The 19,886-nt window shown below is 38.5% G+C and overlaps 1 protein-coding gene across 4 annotated transcripts in view; it reads left to right on the top strand.

Moving 5' to 3' along the window:
* The window catches only part of STXBP5L (syntaxin binding protein 5L), a 203,861-nt gene that overhangs the window by 152,293 nt on the left and 31,682 nt on the right, over positions 1–19,886 (top strand). For 3 of the 4 annotated variants that reach the window (XM_080391193.1, XM_080391196.1, XM_080391195.1), the window contains 3 exons: positions 132–283; positions 1,943–2,014; positions 8,975–9,040. In XM_080391193.1, coding sequence (XP_080247319.1) covers positions 132–283; positions 1,943–2,014; positions 8,975–9,040 — 290 coding nt within the window. The remainder of the gene's footprint in view (positions 1–131; positions 284–1,942; positions 2,015–8,974; positions 9,041–19,886) is intronic. The other variant, XM_080391194.1, reaches the window with a different exon arrangement.

Here is a 19,886-nt window from a genome sequence, read left to right as displayed (position 1 = left end):
TTATAAAATGTAATCTTTGATAGTTTCTGAAGAAAATCTTCGTGCTGTATTCATAATAATGAGTAATGATTATTGTTTGCACCACTTCATTACATATTAGTAATCCCTTTGGGGAACATTTATTTTCTCAGAGTGGCATTTGGAAACTGCAACGGTTTGGCTGTTGTGGACATCATGCAGAAGACAGTACTGCTGAGCATGGGAACCCTTGACCTATATGGATCAAGTGATCCATACCAGCGTCAGCCCCGTTCACCTCGCAAAAGCAAGCAGTTTGCTGCAGGTAGGAAATAAATTATTGTGATTATGAGCCTGATATGTTCTTTGGTCCTTTTGCCTGTGGCTTTTTACAGTGCTTTTGAAGTGCATGACTATTTGCCGGCCAATGGAAGTTTTGTAACTTGACAAAAGAAACCTGACATGCTTTAGGTACTGACACTTTCTCAGGAAGAAAATGTTTTATGAAGTTTATTCTTTTGGGATGGAGGTCAGCAAGTGATTCCCTTAGCTGAGTCTATGTAAAAAAATCTTAATGAGCAGAGCAGTAAATGGTTTCTCTGGCAGTCACTTGAAGTGTAGTCTGTGCGCTGTTTTCTTTCTGGTTTCAGTAAGTTCATACCAATAGGTAAGACTTAAATTTAAACTTACTTGTCTCTTCTGCCAAGTGCTATTTGTTGGTATTTGAAAAGGCAGTTGTGTTTGGCGAAGTGTTAACACCTGAGAGACATGTTGTGTAGGTAGCACAGGTAGTTCAAATAAGCCACTTTGTTAGTGAATTGAAGCTCTTGATAGAAACTTACTAAATCCAGGTGTACCCCATCTAAACATTTGATGCCGAGAGGAGCACATTTGTAAGGCACAGCTATTATTACGCATTGTATGTTAGAAGTACTGGTCCATCAGTGTAGCTAAATTTTACCATACATTTTTGGTTATCTAAAAAATTTATTGTATGAGAAAAAAGTCAGAAGATCTTCTGTGTTTCAAGTGTTTTTACATATTCCATAGTAACTTACTAGAGTCAGACACAATTATGAATGTGTTTTATATAGCTGTGGAGTTTTAGAATTTTATTTAAAAATCTGTTTGAAAATGTTGAGTTCTAAATCTAACCGTAAAATAAAAAAGCAGCAGCTTATAGTGTGTTTACAGCATCAGCATTTTTTTCAGCAGACCTTGCACTAAATCATCAAATTATATTTCTCCATCAAGTCAATGGAAACTTTTTTAATTGGGAATATGTGTGTATACTCCAAACAGAAAGTAAAATTTAGAGAACAAAATGTCTTCAGGTCCACTTCCATTCCTGAAAGACCATTTATCTCACTTTCTAGGCACTTAATCATGGCAAGCTTAGTTCTCATCTGTGCCAAGTGTTAAAGATGTAAATTTGGCACAGCTGAGAAGAGACAAGCAGCTTTAAGCTACCTTCAGCTTCTGTCTGGTTCAGCCAGCCTCGCAGCAGCTCCCAAAGTAATTTGAGCAGCTAGCCACAAGCAAAATGCTGCAGTAGCCCTGTACAAAAGGTGGAGGGTGTCTGTTGTAGAAATAGCTATTATCAGCACCGTACCACACAGGGCGTCACAGTGCCAGCGACAGCCTTGGCTAGTCTCTGAGGCAGCCTTCCAGCTATGCCGTGCTGCTAGAATGGAGCCCGCTGGGGACAAGTGACCGCTAAGAAGGAATCCGCACTTCTAGATTGCTTATAGAAACTATGCATCTAAAAAAAGCCTCAGCTGCTTTCTCACCATCCATCCCATGTCTTTTACTTTTTTGATTTTTCTTGTTATATCTCCCAATTGGAAGGTAAGCATCTGCTGAAATTTCTTCACCTTGGCTGTTCTAGATGCTGGTTATGATTATCACGTCCTTTCACTTTAGACTGTTTTTTCTCTCTTTCCTCTGCCTGCTGCTGATGCTGGTGTACTGGCATGTTCCAAAGACAACTTTTGCATGCGTGGCCTGTCTAACTTTTATCCAGATTTAACGAAACGGATCCGTACTTCCTATCAGAGTAAGTTCTATGACGGTTAGGCCAACAGCTTTCTCATGATTGGACTATGCCTGACTTAAACCCGTGTATTTGTGCTTTGTAATGTGTTTTGTTTAAACACATTCAGCTTGCATGCAAACTTACTACCTTCTGTGATGTCAACCATGCTTAATTTTGACAATTGTCTTTATTATACAGATACTTCAGATCTGTTTTCTTCTTCCAAGAGTCAATGAGAAAACCCCAGTGACTTATGTGGGGCAGACTGGGCCTTAGAAATGATTTTTCAACAATGTTACTTTCTTGATGACAGTATCTTTCTTTGGTTTTATATTCATGTCAGTGTACATTCACTTATATGAAGCATTTCTTGTTTTGCAATGGCACTGCCTGGTTGTAGTTATTAATTAATTCTTCCCTATTTTCAGAAGAGTAATGTGGCTTAAAAGAGTACCAATTGGATTGGGTGCTGTGAAATTTAAAATTTTAATCTTGGTTTGGTACTTGAATATTTGGCTTTGGGGAACCATCCCATGCCTCTGATCTTTAATGGGGAATGTAAAACGGGAATAAAAATACATACATCAAAGAGAGCTGTGAAAATTAATGTTTTTAATATCTTTAAATTTTGAGTTATAGTGATACGCAATTTAAATATTGGTATTCATCACTGCAGAATGTAATGAACAAAGCTATTATTAATTTTTCAAAAATTACTGTTCAACAGATGAGCTGTATGTATCTTAATTAACTGCAGTGCTTATATGTAATTAGGTCTCCAGGATGCCTCTTATTCATCTCTTTTTACAGTAGTTTTCACAGAACAACTGGATAGGCAATTTTACATTAAATACTTGGTATAGGCAAGATAAAGAAGTGGCAGTTGTTTTATCGTCCCACATAAATACAGAATTGTGTAGCTATTAAAATAATTTGTACACTTGCACAAGAAAGTCTATTCTGTCTTTCTAGATTGTTATCAATTGATTTCTATGATTTTTATTTCATAGTACTTCATAAAAGGTGGCCTGTTTAGTTAAACAACTAGTCCAGTTACAAATTCAGCAGTCCGTAAAAAGATTTGGTGTATAATGTCTTAAAGCTTTAGTCTGGTCTGGCTAATGTCAGGTGTGTAACAGAGAACCCAAGGGACAGACAGAAGTCAAAGGTTTGGGGGCTTTCCCCTACTGAAAAATTAATAAATTCTAAGACCAAAAATAACCAACTTTTTCATTAAAAATGACAGGCACAGAGCACAGTTTTTCATAGCTGAAAATGTATGACCTTGTTTCCATCTTCAACCACAAAATCAGGAAAGTCCACAAAATCTTTCTGTATACATCATAACTGAAGAGTATGAGTCTGACTCTTGTGCAAGATCATTAACAACTTAATTTCTTTCCTCAAAAATTATTTGGTTATTGCTTTTTCCATTTGATATTTATACAAGAGTATGTACTGTATGATCTGAAAGATGCACCAGGCAATAAGATAACAAGGCAAGAATATCGGAGACTAAAATATCTTGCTAAGTCATTCTCAAGTTATGTTTTGTTATATGTCTTATCTGAGTTACGAGTTTTAAAAGGGGTATTGAGAATGGATTTAGGATTTTGCGTACAACTTTATCTCTTCTCGTAAGAGATGATGATGGGAAAAGAAAAATAAATTCTTTTTGGAAATTGTGTAGTTGAAGCTGATATTATTAAGGGAAAAGCAGCAGCAGTCATGTGATAACATAAGCATTATGTCTAAAGTTTTGAGGGTTATATAAATGAAAATGGAAGTTAATGGGAAGGCATATCAGAAGTTGATTCAATTAAGTAATGAACCAGGAAGATAATTTCATGAGGATCAGTTTGAGAAAATAAGACTTGCAGGCACTGAAGCCAAAAAAGAGATTATCAGTGAGCAAAATACTTAGACTTTTTGTCAGTCATTTTTGAGGTGATTTACAGGAAGAAACAGTCTAGTTTAGTATTCAGCCAGAATCCGAGAGTTAAAGTGTGATGTCCCAAGGATGAAACAGTATTGTGGATTAGAGTATCAGGGAAGACAGTGGTGCTGTCAGCTGCGTTGACGTAGTAAAGAGGAGAATTCAGCACAAAAAAGCAGTTTATCTTGGCAATGTTAAGTTTATGTCTGGACACTTGTGAGTAAATTTTACAAAGACAGGATTACTACTTTAACTTGGATGGAAGTCATGTAAGTTAGAGATGCATATTTATGAATCATTCAAATATCAAAAGAAGATATTTATTGCCCTGTTTATGTGAGAGAACCTCCTCAAATCCTGGGACAAAGAGATAAAGCATTGATGTTTCAGTCTGGGGTGCCTTGCAACTAAAGAGCGAATTTTCCATCAAACAAGGAAAAGAAGCAATATGTTGGAGAGGTTTTCCAAAGGAAAGACAAAATCACCCATGTCAAGGTCATCCAATATTCAAAGCACAGTTGGTGAAATAATTGTTTCACATCCTAGCCAATACATCTATAGAGAGCTTGGTAAGAGTAATGTATACATGTGTAAGCTAGACTCAAAAGCAACTAGAGTGGACTTAAGGATTAAGACAGCACATGCTCTGTTTTGGGAGGTGCAAGTGGGAAGGGAGGAGCAAGAAGAGAAGAAATTAGAAGGAGAAATGTGATGAGTTCTAGGCATACATAACAGCAGAGACTGAAACCAAATTGTCCTAGCAGGGAAGTAATTTGAGGAAAGTAAGAGGCTAAGGTGAGGCAAGTGCAGAGCTGGAGGTACCTTTCTGATGTTGATGTCCTGCTCCTTCTGATACACAGCTGCTGGCAGCCACCTGCCTTTGTAGCGAGAATATGTGCCAAGCCAAATAAAATAAACTCTCTCTGCAGTAGTGCAGAACTGTGGTGCTGTTTGGTTGGGGTTCCTTTTTTTTTCTTTTTTGTCTTAAGTTGAAATAAAATGGTACATGTTATTACCTAGTGCTAGATAGCAACATATATTCAGATATTAAAACAAGTACATTTACTGCATCTACAGAGATCATCCTTGCAGCAGAATATAAAAATACCAATACCAACTTGCAAAAGCAATTTGCATCTCCTAGTAGAAATTCATACCATCTGTTGGTAAAACAAGAAAATAAATTTTTGAAGCATCCAGAAAGTCAGCAAGTTTAAAAGGATGTTAATCCATAGGAAATAATTTTCAGAATGAAGAATTTTCAGTGAGATCTCCTTGTTCCTCTTTCAGGCCAGTCCCTTGAGAGGATGTGAGCAAAAGTAACCTTGGTCTGACAGGAGGACATGGAAAACTGTGTTATGAGTCATTAGCTATTAGTAATTGACACTTTAAATCACACCTGACAACACAGTAGAAGCTAATATAGGTTGAGTTTTAAGTCGACAGCTATATTCTGAACTAACTGTCATTTCAAGGAATACATCATATTTAAACACAAAGAAAACATAGTATGGAAATTCATTGTGAAGATGATGGATTAAGATAACACTGGGCTTATTTATTGGCGTGTGAATATTTATGATAAATTATAATTCATTTATTTATAAGCAAAGATGTGCTGGCTTTGGGTGCTTTTAAGTAAATAATCAGTCTGAAGGACTTAATCAGAGATAGAAATTTTAAATTACGAGTTCTTAAAAGTTGTTACGCCTTACTATAGACAGTATGGGGGTTTTGATCCCCTAATGATGAGGAAATGGAAATTACAGTAACCTTGAAAAGTATCCATGGGACGTGGTGGGTGACCCTGCTTGAGCAGGGGGTTGGACTAGCAGGTCTTCAGAGGTCCTTTCCAACCCTGGCCATCCTGTGAAATGTCTTCTAAAGTGCTTTAATGCCTCATGTGATATAATTACATCTTGCAGGATTTTCACATTTTTATAATTTTTTTCAAATCAAAGCCCACTTCTTTATAATGTCAGTGGGTATATCTTCTCACAGGTGGTTGTTTACATGGCCAGTCTCAGTTATTTGCCTTTAGTTTTGCTGCTGTGTTCTTGCTCTACCTGGACTCAAAATTTGCTGGGATGGGGGTTTTTGACTAGAATTAGCTAAAATGTCTTGGGACACAGATTAGGCTTACAGAACTTCAAAATGAAAATGTATTTGTAATCTAACTTCAGTAGCTGTTGCAGTCTCTCAAACATTCGAGGGAAGCTGAATTGCGTGGAAATACACATGATAAATTATTGAAAAGATTTAGCTTGGTTTCCTTACAAAGGAGATGACAGTAGAAAATAAACAGTAGTACAAAGAAAAGCTTGAGAGCTGCCTTCCTCATCTCAAAGGGAAACAAAAGACATTTAATGGAATCAAAGGCAACACATAAAAATTGACAAATGTATGTTTATTCCTTTCAGTGAAGGATGATAGTGCAATTCATGGCTGTGTAACAACTTTGGGATTTAGAATTTAGTAAGATTAAAAGAGACTGGATACATGGGTGGATAACAATAAGTCATAATATTTCTGAGCAAGAAAGATTTGTGGCAGGAGAAAATCTGCTTATTTGCTTAAGCAAATAAAAAAAAGAAATTGCTTGAGCAAATCTAAGTGTCTGAGGTTAAGACAATGCCCTTGTGCAGGGCACATAGTACCACTTATGCTTAACATGAGGACTTACTGTATTTTTATTTTTTTTTAAAAAGCATCTGTTGGTGGCCATTGTTAAAGGTGATAGAGACTTGACAAGTCATTTAGATTTGTAGAGAAGTTCACATGTTCACCAATTTTTGGATACCATAACATGAAATGTATCTTTACTGTTGTAAGTTGGAAAACTGTTGCCAAACATAAAGGGCTTGTGGTAGTCTCACGGTGGTTGCTCTTGGTTTTTCAGAACAGTGGTGCAATTTGGTACCTTTCATACTGAAGTCAGTGGCACCATAATTTATACTGAGCTGTAGTATTATTTCTGCAATCTCACACACAAAAAAGAAACCGTTTAGAAGCAAAATCTGACCTGGCATTTGACATTGTAACTATCACGAATAGTAACTGCACAAGGTTTAGAAGCATTTCATTAATCACATCGTAACCATACTGTTAATATATTAGTATGTCAAATCCTGCGTTTACAAAAGAAAATGTTTAATATTTCATTTTATTTATCCAAGGCCTCTGATGCTATGCAAATGTGCCAAACTTGGTCCCACTGTTCTTTGCAGTTCTGCAGCAAAAACCAATTATGTCCCAAATCTCTAGGTACATACAGAAACACCAGAGTTGGGTAGAAGACTTGATGTAAGAAAGCTATATGTATGTAGAGAGGGTCCCTAAATGGCTGCAATTCTTGAATTCAGTCATAACGGCAAAAATGACTGGACTCACAATTGATTGGAACATAAAATTCCCTCACAGATTCTAAGTTGACTCAAGGATTCAAGAATGCTTCTAAAAAAATATATATATATACATATACATATATATATATATGGTTTTCAACATTAGTATCTAGATTATGATCTTTTATTGCTTAAAAATCGGGAGCAAAGATGTCTTTACTACTGACTTAATGCGCCAAATCAATACTGCTGTTTTTCCAAAGCATGTTCAAAGTTGTTCTAAGCACTCACACAGCTTGGTTAGTGGTAGAAGGTTTTTAATCTGCTTTTTTGGAGTCTGGATTCTTCCCATTTCTCAGAAAAAGTTCAAAATTAAAAAGATATTAAGGTCCCATTGTTTTCAATATGAAGAGAACAGCACTGGTCACCCAATGGTTGCAGATTTTTTATTATTTTTTTTTAACAAGAGTCTGTGAATTTTAGAGATGAGGATCTGTGAGCCTGAGGGTCCAGAAGCCATAAAAATTAAAATATGTCACATTGCAGGAGTCGTGGTGCCAGCTTAAAGCACATTGAAAGGTTGCGATAGGACGTTTGACTTCCAGGATACATATGCAGAGCGTGTGTAAACACAGTGTAGGCATGGCAGTCATGCACATCTGAATGTGGATCAACGCTCATTAGGCTCTGTGACCTGAGGGCTGAGGCCGGTTTCTAGCAGGCGGGTGCCTGGCGCTGGGCTGCCTGCCAGTCCCCAGTAGCATGAAGTGGCAGGGCTCCATATAGCAAGCGTGCACCATGGGGTACGTATGAAGGGTGCATTTGAGCAGGTACGGCCGTGCCCAGTTTACCCACTCAGCAGCTAGGCCATGGTAGAGCATAGCACGAGCTCAGACTTCACACCCCACCCCGCCCCCGGCATGCCAAAAGGCACATTTAAACTTGTACATGTGACCTGTGCCAACGGTGGAATCTTAGTTTGATCACAGAAACAAGCCCGAGCTTAAGCAGTATAAACTAAGATTACTTGTTGCCGTCTTCCACTGTAGACTGCTGAAAACAAGTTCCTGACAAGTATTTATGAACAGTACGTGAGCTATCTTGTCCTAAAATTGTGTGTGACATTCAGATAGCATTGCCATTGCCTCTGCGCCCTTTAAAAAGAACTGTCCTGTGTGAATTCCTAGAGAAGTTCCTAATATTGCGTAGTAGCAGTAATTTTTTTTTATTATTCGCTTTCTTCTTTCACCAGTACCGGGGTGTTTTTTGGGTTTTGGGGTTTTTTTTCCTCTTCTCCCTCTGGCTTAAGGTCTCCTCCCTTAATTTTGCAGCAGTTGAAAACATAGAGTTGTTGAGTTGTTTCACATCATGTTGACAGGGATGAGTAAGTTCGATTCATATCACAGACATTTAAATTTTAAACTATATTTACTTGTTTTCTCTTGTTAGGTACAGTCACTCTTTGTCTACCCTGAGGCACTCAGAAAACAAACCTGAGTTAACAAGAGGCATGATTTTTTAAAACCAGACCTAAATTTCTGCAGTGACAGCCTGATAACTGCAGTTACCTGAAAATATCTGCCTCACATTTCACACCGTTTCTTTCTCCAAACTGACTTTAAAGTGCAGAATATCATCAGCCAAGAAAGTTGAAGCATGCCCTGTTAGATTGTAACTTAACTTTCTAACTCCGTTTTTCAGGCCTGACTGAACTCAGTGACAGTCCAGTTTCCCTGGAGCTAGAGCGTTGCAAGTCTCCCACTTCAGGTAAAGGTGATTGGCTTCTCTTCCTGCAGTCTGTATAAGCCATTCATGTCATGCATCACTGTGTTTCATTAATCCCAAAGAAGTGAAGTGCATAGTTACAGTTCCAAAGAGAAGGAATTACTGGAGACGTGCTTATTACATAGCACAATAAAATCCTAAGTCTATTTACTTAAAGAAAAATTACATGTACGTGATACATCTTGAGGTGAAGAGTATGAAAACATTTGAATTAACAACATCATGCAGGTGTATTCCTATACCCTCCTATTAGAGGCTTGTTTCTCTTGTTTTCTTAAAAGACTTTGACTTCTTTCTTTTCAGTAGGGAGACCTTGTAATTTTATATATATATTATGCATATGTGCATGCAGAGAAATTAGTTGAAAACCAGCAATATGGAGATGGTAAATTTTAACCATTAGAACTCACCAGTGGCTAAGTTATGTAATTTATACTGGAAGCGTAACCTCAAATTAAAATACTCACCAACCGCTTTAACCCAGCAGTGAAATCTTGGCCATTTAAAAATTTATAAATGTTTCCCATTTTACCCATAGTCCTTCAGAAGGTGGAGTTGATCTCATTCCTAGAGATTTTTTTTCCTGCAAGTGCCTAGTCCGCATTGATCTCTTTATAAAAATCGTTGCTTAGAACTCCTTTCTAGTAGCTGACTTTTAAATATGATGGAAAATAAGGAGGTATAGCTGTGATACATTCGTTTTGCTTGTGGTATGCATATCACGCTTCTTGTAGTTTGGTAAGTATTGATAGATTTTTTGCCTTAGTTTCAGTAACAAATTTCCACAAACATGCTATTCAAATTCTCTGATATTATTTCACGTATTTTACTTTATTATAACAGGACATATTAATCTGGAATGGAGGCCATTAATTAGTAACTTAGAAAAATGACACTAACAAAAGGGTTTCCCTGACATATCAAGAACTAAAACAAAACAGCTGTTTTGAAATATATATTTCCTTATACTATTTGCAACCGAATTCTGCAATCATGGTAATATCAAAGTGAAATATTGGTATAACACTAGCTCAAACTCTTAAGCTGGGCCTCAAACTCATGATATGGGCTTTAAAATAAAACATTTGATAACTCAGTATAATTAAGAGTATTGTGTGGCTAACTGGGATTCATCCTTTCAATCCTCTCTCCAGAAAAGAGCTAGAAACTCTCTCTTTTCTGAAAACTAAGGGATCACTGGCTTGGTAAACATCTGTGCATATGCTAAGTTATAGCTATAATGGTGACTGACTCCTATAAAACCTTACTTTTTCTGCAGTTAAATTCAATTTCTTATTCAGCTGTTGATCAGAAATATCTGTTTTAGATAAATTTAAGATAATTTGCTCCAAAATTTATTCTGCTTTTCTGTTTTGGAGATCATTCAGCAGGGAAAACATGGGATATTTATGAATATTTCCTATTTTAGCCCTTCCATGTTGTTTTCCAAGCTATATTTGAAACTTCAAAATGTGAAATCAGGTGCAATTTTTGTAGGCAGAAACTATTATTAGAATTAACTGCTTTTTAAAATAGAAGTTACTTTTACTGTGACTGATACTATTTTTCTTTTTTCAAATTAACTCACAACTAAAATGATTTTGCTTTGGCATACCTCTTTCTAAAACTGGACGCAATCCAGTCTAGTCATCTGTGTGACCTAAGAACTTGTGGAACTACGTTGTGCTTATCAGCACAGGCTCGCAGCTACTTCAGCCTTTGTACTGGCTGACATTTCTTTCTCATAGAACACAACTTGCAGATCTGCATAGTTACAGGTTCGTCAGGCAGGATCCTTCTACTTCCAGTCTTGCCTTTGATTTCTTTAACGGTCATGGCACACAAGCTCTGTAATGAGGTGTCCTGTACTCTGCAGAGTCCCCTGATAGCTGTGTTTGTAAAACCCGTGACCACAAGATCCAAGACTTTATCCTCCAGAAGTTCAGCAAAAACAGAAGGCACACTTGGCTGCTGAGTCAAGTGATTCAAGTTGCTGCTCAAGGGGGGTCCTACTGGGTATGGCTACGTCACCAGCCGATGAGGTTGTAAAGACAGAAGGAACAGTTTGTTTTGTTGCAGTTCATTATGGTCACCAGACCACAGCAATGTCAGTTCTTCACCTGGCAGTGAAGTTCGTGCCAGTTACCGGCCCCCTGTACAATACGTATGCAAAGTGCAAACAGCCTGAGGACACTAGTCACATGACAAACGCTACACACGTGATGGCATGCCAGTAAGCAGCTCCATCCTTAGTTCCATCAGAAGAGGAATGATTTGAGGAACAACATTGATGTGCCTGCATGCATGCTTTGAGGCTCCAGGACAATGCTTAGGAAGAATCCCTCCAGCACGCTAATTGCCAATGTAGATGCAAACAGTTTTACATCTAAGAGTCATTAGCAACTTGGATTTCAGTTCCAGTCAGGCCCATAAGAACAGTGTTGATAAAGGCTTCTTGAAGAACTTGAAAAATCTTCCTCCTCATCTCTTGGTCTGATCCTGAACATTGCTTAGCCTGCCTGAACCATCTTGGTTTCCCCGAAAAATATATTTTTCCTACATCCTACTGCTTGTCAGTGTTTAAACCTCTGACTGTGCTTCTGCAGAGCCAGCTTTGTTTCTTTTGTCCCCTGCCCCAAATCAGGATTAGGCATTTATGTTCTATCACTGATAGGAGTGTTGGAGCACTGAGCAAGGGACTCCGTGCTGAAGGATGCTCCTTGTTTTACATGCAGGGCTAGTTTCTAACTCAGTACAAATCCAGCTTCTTCCATTAAGCAATATTTTAAACTTGTTTCACAAGACAGTCTTTTCAGCTGCTCCTCCTGTTCTGTTTACTAAAGCATGGCTTTGCAGACAACGTAATTGAAAAATCAGAATGCCGTTCTGTATGTCTTTCAGACTAGAACATGAAATTAAACCATTTGATGAAAATCTTTGTGAAATTCACAGTGCCACAGGGAGAGTAGCAGCAAGTCACAACCTTGAATTTTAAGAATGGTAGGCAGATGAGAATAATAATCTTCCTTAACCACTGGTATCTTAATTAAATTATTATTCAAATACTGTAATGGTGGATTTCCAGTACTATACAGGAAGACGAAAAGTTAATAAAGCCATTTGAAAGATTCTGCTTATTTGTGAATATCTGAGTGGTGGTGTTTCCACTGTAAGTAAAATATATTCCAGATATAGCAATATATATGGAATAACATTGGTAAAAATTGTGGAACAATAACCCCTTTAAAATAAAACCCAAAAACCCTTATCTATATAAAGTATGTTTCATGAGACAGTGGTGCGGCATGGCATGCCATAGAATGGTATTTGATTGGCTTAAAAAAACCCCACAGATCATATAAAGAACAGTGGAGGCCAGGATTTTTCAATACCATCAGACTATTTTCTTCTTACTCGTGTATGCCGTGTTCTTTTGATGGAGAAAGTCAAGCTGCATTTTGATCATTGTTTGTCATTTGGAGGTCAAAAGTTAGGGCTTTGTGCTGCAGTCACTCTTTGCATACATTCACGGTGCTATTGGAGAGCTCAGTAGCTCTAAACCAAAAAGCCCCTCTGAGGCGTTGTAAGCACTCCTAACGTGAATGGTGCTCTGTGGAGTAACACAGTTAATGACTACATAATGTGTTACGGAACGGTACCCATTCCAGTAAAGTTTACCTTTATTTTTATCATCTCATTAGGAAAACTTAATCAGGGGCTCTTTGGAATATAATATATGTAATTGTATAATATATACGTCCCTTACTGTTTAGCCACTTCCATGCAGCTTTGTATGGAAGTAGTTGCGAATATACTGTGAGCACATGAAAATGCATCTTTGAGAGATCATTTAACTTTGTTGTGTAAGATGTGATGGACAATTTTGACGTTTTTTCAAAGACCAGAAGGAAAGAACGTCATCAGTCCGTGTATAGGAGAATGACTTCTCAAATGCATGTTCTAAACTGAAAGTGCATTTATGTTTTTTCTTAAGAAATCATTTTCACACTGGGGGCTCACATCCAAAATGCTTTTAATTCTATAAAGCTTAGAGAAGGCTATGTAAAGAATTCTGCAGTTGATTCCCATGAGCATTGGAACAGGTTCATAATGGCAAGATTATGAGCTTTTATAAGAACCATGATTTCCAAGCGCTGCTATCCTGATTCATTCTGCTGATGAAATCTGCTGGGATTAGGCCCGTGTCATGCCAGGCTTCTGCTTTCCTACATGAAATGTTTTTAAATAGCTTTGTTTCGAGAAGAATATTATTAAATTTCTAAGAGTTGCCTTTTTTTAATTCGTGGGTAACTGCAGAGTAGCTGAAGAGATGTGGCTCAGTTTGAACATTATATTCTCCTGGAAAACAAGTGAGAAAGTAAATTTTTCAAAACATTTTGTGTGCGTGGAAAACAAAGAGTGTAATTTATTTTGAATCTTAATTATTGATAACACTGCCAGCATAACCATTTCTACTTATTGAAGTAAAAACAATGTTTGCTAGTCAGAAGGCAAATTAATCGTTAAAGGGAGGTTAGCTCCTGCACCGTGAATACGAGGTGCATTTTATCACTTGTTCCAATACGTGAGGGGACTTCAGATCAGACGAATTCGCTCTTGCTTAAGGTCTTGAGAAGGGATGTGCCCGTAGGGATTAGCAAGGAGCAGGGAGCAGTGTGAGGTGGCGGAGGGGAGGAAATGGGGACCTGGGTTGGGGCTGTGGTGGTTGGTGCAGGGCTGGCCCCCGTGCAGCCCGTGGTGCCTGGCTCAGGGTTCCAGGGGGCTGGAGCTCGCCAACGGGGGCGAGTGGCCGCTCTGGCCTGGGGAGGCAGGAGCTAAGCAAGGGAGCAGGGTGGCTCTGGGGGTGGCCACCAGGACTAAACATGGCCCGGTGACTGCCAGGCAGGTCCAGGGACCGGGGAGGATGTCGGCCCGGGCACCTGGGCCCGGGTCAGCAGGAGTGGCCAGGCACAAGTGGCAGTGACGTGGCAGGAGCTGCAGCGCAGGGCAGAGGGAGAGTCAGGGTCAGCTTGACAGTAGCTCCTACGGGAAAGTGCTGCTGAGGCCACCAGAGCAAACGGGCAGCCTGTACACTGACCCCCAGCAGCCAAACCTCCAGGACCTTACCGTGTACCCTGTCCAACCAGGTAGCTAAATATTAGGCTCTTAAATCCATGTTTTAGCAGTGGGGAACTGGGACTGATATTCCAAAGTGTTGAGGAGGTGGAAGCTCCCTAACAGAAAAACAGCTCTATGAAGTCACCTTCATTATAAAAAATATCAAATCCTCTGACTACGGTCCTGCTGTAGTAGCTGAAGGAAACACCACCAAATTCATAGCTGCAAGCACGCATTTGTCGGTTGTGCCTTGGTGTTGTCATTGAAAGAGTGATGGGAGCCGTATGGCTGTGAGATAGGATGTTGTCAGGTCTGGAGAGCGGGGTGCTCAGCTTAGCTAGCTGCCAGACCGTACTTACTAACTCTGTCTGTGCCTCTTTCTCATCCCACGGTTCGATAACTTGACTTCTTACACGTTAAGATCTTTTGGGCAGGGGCTGTCTGGCCCTTGCACTGTGGCATCACAATTTCTTTTGGCTGCCTCCAGCATGAATGCAAACAGATAATGGTAACAAACCACTCTCCTATCCTCTTTAACCTTTATACTCCATCCTTAAATTAAACTGGTTTTCAAAAGCTCTTTCTCAGCAAGACAGGATTACATGCATGATCCTCCTTTATAATAAATGTAGAGTAAAATATACACGATTTGGGTACTAAAAAAAGGTTACATAATAATATCTGCATTCTGGCCTGTTTAACAGTAAAAGGTTAGTTTTACCTAATAAAAAAAAAATAAGCACAGCTTTTATCACAGTAAATCACGAAAGCAACCAGCTGCTCCTTTTGTTTTTACCTTTAAAGATACTGTCTATTGACAGGGGTCCACACTCTGTCCTAGCACAATCATGTCCTACACCAAAAATTTCCAAATTTGGTGATGGAGATATCGCTAGGAGTGACTCCTGGCATCCTCAACTGCGCTTCCTGCATTTCCCTGCGCTGTGTGTCTCCTTTGGCCACCTGCTCCCCATGTCCTCTGTTCCAGCGCTGTACCCATAAACCAAGTCATCAGCTATATATTCCTTTCCAATCCTCAGCCGGTTCAGCATGCTCAGCCTGTTAGACGGCAGCCTTCAGTGTGGTGTGCCCGCCCTGACTGCGCACAGCTGTGGCAGCTCCCAAATCAAGCCTGTTTACAGTCCTTCAGCGGAATCAGAAAATGCACGCTTTGCATGTGCCGTGTGAGCCTGCACACAAATAGCTGGGAGCTATTTCTGCCGTCTTGCAGTTCAGACACACATACGGCAATTTGGGAACAGCTGTGGCGTATAACACAAGACATATAATTCCTGTTGTACAGAAGCACCTGTAACATAGAAATTAAAGAGGTTAAACCACCAATTTGCAAAGCTCTAAGCCTCCATGATGACAGCACTAAAGAAGCTCCTGATGTTATTTGCAGCTAGGTTTTATAGCTCTGGAATATACTAATCTAGATCCTAGTCTGTTAGTAAAGTGTCCTACAGTCTTCCTTAGGAATTGGGAATCCTTTTTCAGTGGGCTGGTTGGGCCAGATGTTGTCCTTCCTTTAAAAGGAGGTTTTATCACAAATGATGCTTTTTTCTCTATAGCAAAGCCCTGATTTTTTGGAGCAGTATCCTCCATCCAGTCTGCAAGAGTGTATGACAGCTGCTCAGATAAATGGAATGGTTTTAAAAGGCTCTTCTGAAAATCAAGCTGCTTTAGTGTGTGTGCCTAAAGTGGACGTGGGAGCCTAACACTCGGTATCTAAATTAGAGAATTTTCACGTAGTAGTGTTAGTGATGTGTATTTTGATGCTGGGTTGATCTGAAGAGATCTTTTCACCTTGTCCCAAAGCATCCAGTTAAAGTGACAGCTAGAAGTGTGTTACTGGGAGGGCTATCCTTTCCGTGATATTTCAGTGGTGTGTTCTGTCTCCATTACCTGTACGATATGCCCGCTCTTTTTCAAATGGTATGGTTGCGAAATGTTGCTCAAGAGCCTGAAGGGCTCTCCTGCTCTTCCCTGAAGAAAGAAAAAAAAAGCATCTAATGTAGGTGTCAGCTGATATTTTCTTCTACCACATTGCAGGCTTCGTAGTTTATGACACCATGAAAGAATGAAACAGAATTTCTTTTTAGGGGCTCTGTGACTTGAAATGGTAAGTGGCTGTTCTGGGCATCCTTCTGACCTAAAAGCTTATTAAATAGAAATGACAAAGGACTTGTTCCTTATATTCATGTGTCCCTGTGTTCCTGTCACTATGATACTTACCGTGTGGGACTTTCTGTAGAAGTATAATAGTTAGCTGCCAAAAACTTTATTGTTCACTTCTAGTAACAGACAGTATGGGTGAGGGGTAAAAGCCAGAAAACAACGTGACCAAATACTGAGTGAATGCAAAATGAAAGAACCATATTGGACATTAAGTCTTCTGAATAATTAATGAAAGATTTCTTAAGGCATTCTTTTAATAAACTTAATGCCATTTTGGCTGCTACAAGACATGCTTCAGTTCTCGGGTGTTCATTGTTTAAAAATGTGCTCGCATATAAGGAAATGAAAACATTTTTGAACAGAAGCAAAATCATAGTTTTCTTGCATAATTGGAACACAACAGACAATTAAATTTTCAGTAAATTGAGTGTAATATTTTGTTGTCTAGATAACACCATGTTATATCCCAAAGCTGCTGTATTTCGTTTCTGTGCAATCTGTCTTCCTTTCCGTGATATTCCAGTGGTGTGTTCTGTCTCCATTACCTGTACGATATGACCGCTCTTTTTCAAATGGTATCTTGAGGTATGATGTCATCAGAACTCATCATTTCATTGCACCCTCTTATTAAATTGGTTTCCAGGTGTTTAAATATTTGTGCTATGGTGCATAACCAGCATTTGCAATATTTGCCTTAATCTCATTTGAGGTTTTTTTAATCATTCCTGTCATCACAAGGTAAGATATTGCAGCACACAGCCAAAGCTGTGTAAAGCACCATTCGCTTCTTGAGAGCTGGAGTAATGTTTATTCCAGTGCTTCTTTGTTCAGTTACATTTATTTTGCTGAATGGTGTACATGAAAATATTTAAACCATAATTCTGCCTTTATATGCTGACTTTAAAAAGTGCTACAAATTTGCAACATGGTGTTAAGCACAAGATGGCATGTTGTTGTCCCTCGCTCCTTTTTCTTTCTTACTTATTAACAACTGCCTTTCTCCTTTTTCTGTTGTTTCAGTTAAAGGATCAAGAAAGTTAAGTCTGCCAACAGATCTTAAGACTGATCTTGGTACGGTAGGCGAAAGCCAACAGCTTTAAACTTCCTTACATTCATTGGCAAAACATTTTACCAACTGATTCATGAGATAACACAATAACCTCGGAGGCTTTGTCTGAAAAGGCTTTCTAAAAACCACCTATTAACCCATACAGTTCTGTTGGCAGCTGTCAGCATTTTGCTTGTTGAATATTTATTTATTTCATGTAGACGTATTTTGTCAATCATTACACACTCTGTGTGTAACATTTTACTATGAAAAGGCTCCAGGACCTTTTGCCCACTTGAGCCATTATAACTGGTTGTCAGTGATGTTTATCTCTGCCTGTAACACCCAATGCATGCGCTAGTCTGTTTTCTTTACTTGTACAAATTCCAAGCCACGACAGTGATAAGATGGTAGCACATCTGTAGTTTATACTGTCTTTGAACTTCTGAGAAGTCAGATCAGAAATCAGCCATTTGTATCTCAGCCCTCTCCTTGAGACTTACCTCGCCCAACTGATAAGTACACAGTTTGTTGTTACCTTTCTCTCAATTTTTCTTTAATATTTCAGTGGAAATGCATAGTGAGAGTAAAAATTTCACCTCAAGAAACCTAAAATAAAAATTCAACATCTTGCCTAACCTACAAATATTTGGAGTAGATCATGCCCTCTTAAATACCCACATAAAGGGGCTTGCTCCTGGCGTTCGGGTTGGAATGTGTGGTTCACACAAAGATTTTTATACGTGTCTTTAAATATTCTCAGTCTCAAGAAGTCCTTTCTATTTTTGCTCTCATGGGAAGTTTCTTGTGTAAGATGACTGAAAAAGCCATGTAGCCATGCCTCATTACTTTGAGTGTCTTTTTAGAGATAGAAATAAAAGTTAGATTACATCCTTGCATAATGCAGCTGAACTTAATTTCTGTCACTAGGAATCATGTGCATGTATCAACCAACGCAGCACTGTTCCCCAAGGCAAAAGGCAGGGTAATAAATGTGTCTTCCACATTATAAATGACTGAAGAACTTGGAGAACTGCTAATAGCTCCTGATAAAGATTAAGTAAATAAATGTTGAAAAATCATTGGGAAATACAGATTGTGCAGGTTTCGTGTACAGAGGGATTTAGTTGGAATAACTTACTCCATCAACTGTGATGTTTAAGAAACTAGGAATGTAGGAATACACACACTCAAAAAAAAAAAAAAATGAACTATTGTAATACTCATAATACTCCAAAAAGGTAAAAGGAGTGATGTAGGCAGCTATAGACCTGTAAATTAATATTTATCACTAAATAATTGGGCAGCTATTAAGAGGGTAGGCAAATACTTAGACTACCAAAATAACCATAGAGTAGGACCTAAGGCTAAACCATACTCCACGGATCAAACTTATTTTTATCAGTATTATTAAAAATATATCATCTTGAAGGATGCATAGCATGAAATAGATTTAGATCCTAAATCATAACACAAGAGACAGGTAAATTTTATCTGTAAAAGACTGGATTTATAGGTTTTCAGAAATGCAAGAAACAAATTGGCTAGAAGCAGTGAGGGCTTTATTGGGTCATATAAAGAAGTTGCATATCAGAGGTAAAAACTGCCTTATCATCAGCTTTCCTGTAATCATGCTGGGAGCTGGACAATATTGTAACCATTAAAACCCCCAGGACTGGGGAGCAGGACAACTATGTACAAAAGGAAAGCTGTAAAAGTTAAATTCAACCTAAGAGCATAGGAGGCATGATGGTCCATCTTAAATGTCTGACATATGTAGGGAAGTTTGAAGATTAATGAAATACATAATCCTGTCTGTGATTTTGATTTCAGAACAGTCATGTTTCTACCATTCCTCTATTTATCTGTACCCATTGCATTTTAATACTGTAGAACAAGTTAAATATAAACTAAAAATAAGTCTAAGAAGGTCTATTTCAAAATCTTGCAGAAACTAGTGGAACTCCATTAATTTCAAAAGCTTCAAACACACCAAAAGGTATTATGGAAACTGTCACTTGAGCATTCTGTTTGTTGTTACTGCCACAGCTACTGGGGACTCTGTACTCATATTACCAAGAAGCCTGGTGGATTGCTAAGGATAAAGTATGTGGAAGCAACATTCAGTGTATAAACTGGCAGATATTCATGGCTAATCAATGCAGAAGAAGGTTTTAAAAAAAAAATCCTGAAACAAAACAGAAAAACTTATTTCAGTTCTCCTTCCTGACTGTCTTCGAAGGGCAGAAGATTCCTGTTAATTACTCTAGCCATTAAAACTGTGCTGAATTATAGATAGCTTAGTTTACAACAGGCTGGAAAAAGCCCTTCGTTTCCAACACAAGAAGCTAAATTTAAATAAGAGTTCCTGGAAAAGGTGATGAGTAATGTCTGCATTTCATTTCATTTACTTCTGCTCCAAAATACCCTGGCTATGCTGGCGGGCTCTTAGAGATTATCTAGCCACTGTTTGGCTGTTGC

This window comes from Falco punctatus (genome assembly GCF_963210335.1).
Source record: "Falco punctatus genome assembly, chromosome: 6".
Classification (NCBI taxonomy): Eukaryota; Metazoa; Chordata; class Aves; order Falconiformes; family Falconidae; genus Falco; species Falco punctatus.
The sequence above is the reverse complement of the archived record's forward strand: the minus strand, read 5'-3'. Positions and strand labels throughout refer to the sequence as shown.